At 51.4% G+C, this 5233-nt stretch overlaps 2 protein-coding genes across 2 annotated transcripts; both read left to right on the forward strand.

Annotated features, from left to right (window-relative positions):
* Positions 1-3: 3 nt before the first annotated feature.
* LOC128276523 (embryonic polarity protein dorsal-like) lies at positions 4-2167 on the forward strand (the record flags this gene model as incomplete). The annotated part of the gene is made up of 2 exons (XM_053014979.1): positions 4-144; positions 206-2167. Coding segments are annotated over 2 exons (2103 nt in total), but the record flags the coding sequence as incomplete, so codon positions are not given.
* A 219-nt stretch (positions 2168-2386) lies between these two features.
* On the forward strand, positions 2387-5229 carry LOC128276524 (uncharacterized; the record flags this gene model as incomplete). The annotated part of the gene is made up of 3 exons (XM_053014980.1): positions 2387-2513; positions 4344-4418; positions 4486-5229. Coding segments are annotated over exons 1-3 (916 nt in total), but the record flags the coding sequence as incomplete, so codon positions are not given.
* Positions 5230-5233: the final 4 nt, after the last annotated feature.

The following is a 5233-nucleotide window of genomic DNA, read 5'->3' on the forward strand; positions in this document are numbered from 1 at the left end:
AAGGTGCGGTTCTTCGAGAAGAAGGGCAACATGACGGTGTGGGAGAACTACGCCGAGTTTTCGCACACGGACGTCCACAAGCAGGTGGCCATCAGTTTCAGGACGCCACCGTACCGATCGATCGATATCACCGATTCCGTGGAGGTAAGTGAACGGCGGCCGAACGGCGACAATCGAAGATACTGAATATCCGGTTCCATTGCAGGCATACGTACAGCTCGAGCGACCATCGGACAACACGTACTCGGAGGCTCGTGAATTCAAGTTCATCCCGCTAGACACAGGTAGGCGCCGATTTTCGTCTCTACAGCGTGATCTTGCGAACAATCCTAGCGACTCTCCCGAGGACCGGCTCTTCAAGCGCATCCTCCTCGAGGGATCGAACCGCCCGAAACCGATCACGAACGGTGCCCCCGCGGCGCGCACCGACGAGGTGATCGTGCTCGATACTCCGATCGTGGAAGAAAAACCGTTCGCCACGGAAACGGTATCCAGCGATCAGAAAACGAACGAATGGATACAACGAAACGAGTTCAGTGTGGCACCCAACAACAACAACAACAACAACATCAGTGATGAAGCGTCATCTGGTGACGATAATCGTATGGTCATTGGGGATACGAATAACAATATTTACCAGACGAATTCGTTCGATGTGCCAGACGGTGGCGTCGATCCGTGTGCGACTGAAATGTCCACCGATACTGTTGCTGCTGCTGCTGGTGCTGCTGTTGGCGATGTTGATGGTGTGGTCAGTGACGAAGATCGTACGTTGAACGAGCTGCTGGAGCAAGTGGCCGAGCTGGACGAGATATACACCGATCATCAGCTGCGCCGCGAGAACATGATTCTGGAGCAGGAGCTGAACACGCTGGACCAATCCATGCCCGTCCAGCTGGGATCGCCGGGCGGTGAGCGAATGGACATTGACGAAGTGTTTGATGATGCCGCCACATACACCAGTCTGCAGCGGGCCTTCAAGAATCCACTCTCCATTACGCTCGGTCCACCGGTTCCTCCGAGACCGGAGCACGCCCGGCTCGATCCTGGCGTGTACGACGCGGTAGAACCACTGCACGTTCCCACGATTGAGGTGAGCTCCCTGAAGCGCGAGTCACCGGAGAACGAAAAGCTACCGCCGTTGCCTCCGAAGCGTGCCAAACCGAGCGTGCAGAACAAGGAAAACACGGCGCTCGATGCGAACGACGAGGTGCTCCTGAACACCATCATTCGCAAGGGCTCGATGCGCAGCCTGGTGCCGCGCCCCCAGTCCGACCAGATCATCATCATGAAAACGCCGGACAGTCCACCGACCAAGAAGCTGCCGCCGACACCACCCGCGTCCCCGTCGAAGGCGTCTACCAGTGGGTCGGCTGCCGGGGACTTTAGTACACTGCCCAAGAATGGCAGCAAAAAGCCGGGCTTCTTTTCGAAGCTGTTCTCGCGCAAGAAGAGCAAATCCGATCTGACAGCCAGCACGAGCACACTGAACCGCAAGACGCCAGGCGCCGGTCAGTCGGAAGATTCGACACCGGTCCATGGTGGTGCCGGTGGTGGAAAGAAGCTGCGCGATTCGACCGGCCGCGGTTCGTTCCGGGATGCGGTGGGCGATAAGCGTAAACCGGGAAAACCGGTTGCCCGCAGTGTCAGCAGTGTCAGTGCTCGCCGGCCGGCGTCCGAAGCCAATCCGGACTTTATCTACATCCCACTGAAGGGTGACGGTCCCGGCAGTGCCATGCAATCGCGTAACGGAGGTAGCGGAACGCACCTGTCCCTGCCGGGCAATGATTCGTACGAACGGGCCAGTACAGCTTCACTGCCACCGCTCGACCGTAAAGCGGTCAGCGCGCTGCAGCTGGATGTGCCCATCCAGGACGGCAACCTGGAGCTGGTGGCGATCGCGGACGCACGCAGCATAAAGAATCTCGTCGAAGGCAACTACGGTGTCCAGCTGGACCCGAGCGTAGATCTGACGGAAGCGGAACACTTTGCCCTGTACACCTCGATAGCCCCGAACGCGGCGCTGAGCGAGTTCGACGAAACCTCCTGCTACTATGCTCTGGTCGAACCAAGTCCGCTGGCCTCACTCCAAACGCAGCAGCAACAGCAACAGCAGCAGCAGCAGCAATACCAAACCACCATGATGGCCACCAACAGTGACGTCTGAGAGGAGCTTTTCACTTTTGTTTTTGATCCCCTGCTGTGCCCTGACCTTTTGCAGTGTGACAACGTTTTGACCATATCATCCTAGAGGCCCTACTACAGGGCGGCACCCCTAATGACCACCCGTCCACATGCTGTAATGTCTTTAATTTTCTTTTTTTTTTTGTTTTCTCCGATCCCCATTCTATCGGTTCCGGTTCCACTAGCAGAGCTCCGGCGTAAGCGACAGAAAGTCGGCTCATCGAATGTGGGCATGGGGGTCACGAAGACCCAGGCAAGCATGAACGCCGGTTCCGTTCCGAAAATGTTCAAACTTGACGATGATGCAGGAACGAGCAGTTTAGTGCCTCGTAAGTTGCCATTCTGTTTTTCTTCTCGGTGGCGGGCTCTGTGGGTATTCCATCTTCTCGTGGAACCATCTTCTCTTCACGCCTCTGTCTCTCTCTGTCTGTCTGTCACGCCTCGTTCCGTGTCTTGAGTTCCTGGCGGTGGGCCTAGAACGTTGTTTCACCATTTCAAACCATCCGCACCTCCACGCGACATTCGTACTTTTGCCATTGCGGTTTTCCGTTTCAATCGATCTCGATGTTTCCCTTTTTGTTGTTGCACTCCATGCTCACGCCATCGCCGCACCTATTCACCTGTGGTATCCTGTGGTGTTTTTGAAGCCGTCCTTAATGGGGCATTTTGTACCGAAAACTCTTAGAAATTTGTAACGTTGGCAATTGTTAACTGTTGTTGTTGAGGGAAACGCAAGCATTTCCTAGCCGATCCCGTGGTTCTGGTCGCCACCGAACGAAAGGCTGATGTATTTTTCAGACCATTGCGTTTTTGGCCGGTAGTCAATGGTCCAAAATTTGTTATTGTTGGTATTTGTAACTGGACACTCGGATGTGTTGGTGGCTTACGCAGTGGAAACTTTGGGAATTAACTCACACACACACACTCCATTCGATAACAGAACATTGGATAAAGGATCAAGCATCATAAGTAATAACATTCATTTTGGGAAAACACCAAAACGCCCGTTGGCATATGAATTTGAAGTTCCATCATTGTAACACGTGCCATCTATTTGTGAAGTTTGTAAGCGGAAGCGGAAGGCTAGGGCGCATGCCCGGTCCGTGATGGTTCGAATGGAAGATTCGAATGGAACCGGACCGGATATGCGTAACTGTTAGTCCATGACCATGGCAGGGATAGCATTATTCAATTTGGCCAGAAAAAACAATTGGAATAATTGTGAAAATCCAGGTAGTTAAATTTGAGGCCGGCCGTCACCTTTTTGACGGTGCTAAAGACTACGCAGGTGGAGAATCGCAATCGAACTAGGGATTAAAACCAATCGTGTGAAGTTCGTCTGATGACGAGCCCCATTAGCCAATATGTATCGATTTCGAAGTTTATGTTTGCTGGAAAAAGTTATAGCGTAATGAGTGGGGAGTAGTTTTCGGACAGAACCTTTTACAGTACCCCAGCGTATGATTCTTTCTATCGTTTTTGTCTTGTTTCTACCGCCCGCAAACTATAAGGCAATAGTGTTTTTGCATAGAATAGCCAAACCCTGACATTTTTTCTTAGTGTCTTTTGAATGTGACAACAACATGTGGTTTTACAATATAATGAGGGGAATTTGTAGTCCATTGTAGAGTAAACGAAACCAAAGAAAACATACGGCATATGCGTAAACGTGAATGGCTCTCGACATCGCAGAGCGATCGTTAGTGTTAGTATTGTATCGAGTCAATCAATCACTAAGTCAACTTGTTAGTCTTTGAAAAAGATGAATAAAGGCAGTGAATTTATTGTAAGAACCAAACGAAAGTTATATTATTTAGATACACTCAAACTAAAGCTAGATGCAAGTGTACATCATCAACCGACTAGAAGCTGTAAGATGGCTCATGGCGAAGAGTAAGTTTGAAGAATGTCCTCGTTTTGTTGTTTCATCGTGTTGTGTTAGCTTACATTAACATTACGCCATTTCGTTACGCCAAGTCCCATCAATCTTTCTCATCATCAACTGTTCACCGTCGATCATGCATGAATTTTGGTTTCGAATTTCGTAACATATTTTCTATGTGCCCTAACCTCGTTAGTAATTGCTAAATGCTTGAGTTTCGTTGTAGCGTCACTAGAAGCGTAGTAAATCCTCTCACTAAAACAAGTCTTTTTTGCAGAGGGACTGTACAACTACAATCACAATTCGTTATTCATGCATATGCCAAAAGAGGAAATTAAGCACGAGCCAGGAGGTAAGGCGTTGGTGTACACCCTGTACCGGAAGCCGTCGTACCAAGCTATAACTTTCGACTGTTACAGAGTCTCCGAAGCACAATGCCACAAACCAGTACCAGTTGCAACCGATGCAAGGGATGATGAACACCCAGAGTACTTCTCCGGGACCCGATCGGTCTCCATCGAACCTTACTCCGTCGCCAGTGATGATGGGTGGTCCAATTTCACCGCACGATCCAGGCAGCATTACGCCAACACCCCCCGCGTACACCACGCTAAACGGACCGGTGGGAAATCTTTACTTCGAAGTAACCATGGCCAACCAACAGCACCACCACAACGCCACCAACCCCATGTTTGACCTGAGCATGCCCGGGCCGTCCAACGGCTGGGTACAACCAGTACCAACAACGAATCAAAATGGTCTCAATCGGCCTATGGATCAAACGCCTCTGAATGTTGGGAGCTTTGGTTCGCTACCGCTGGTCGGAGATCCAACCCTGGGCATGGTGTCTACCAGTATCCCGAACAACGTTACCCCCCAGTCCATGAGTTGCCTTCCGTCCATGAATTCCGACATCAACCTCAACATGGTCGACTTTGAACCGGTGCTGAACTCATCCGAGATACGGTACGTCCTGGGAACGTTCTCCAACTCGGACCTTAACCGCCTGGCGCAGGTTGCGCAGGGACAACAAACCGGCACCAGCTACCCGCAGCAGAGCACGAACATCCCGCAGCAAACGGTCAAGACACCACTGGCGGGGCAGCAGCAGCAGCAGCAGCAGCAGCAGATGCAACCGATGCCCGATCTTAACGACAACGACGAGGA

Source organism: Anopheles cruzii, unplaced genomic scaffold, assembly GCF_943734635.1.
Source record: "Anopheles cruzii unplaced genomic scaffold, idAnoCruzAS_RS32_06 scaffold01455_ctg1, whole genome shotgun sequence".
Taxonomy (NCBI): Eukaryota; Metazoa; Arthropoda; class Insecta; order Diptera; family Culicidae; genus Anopheles; species Anopheles cruzii.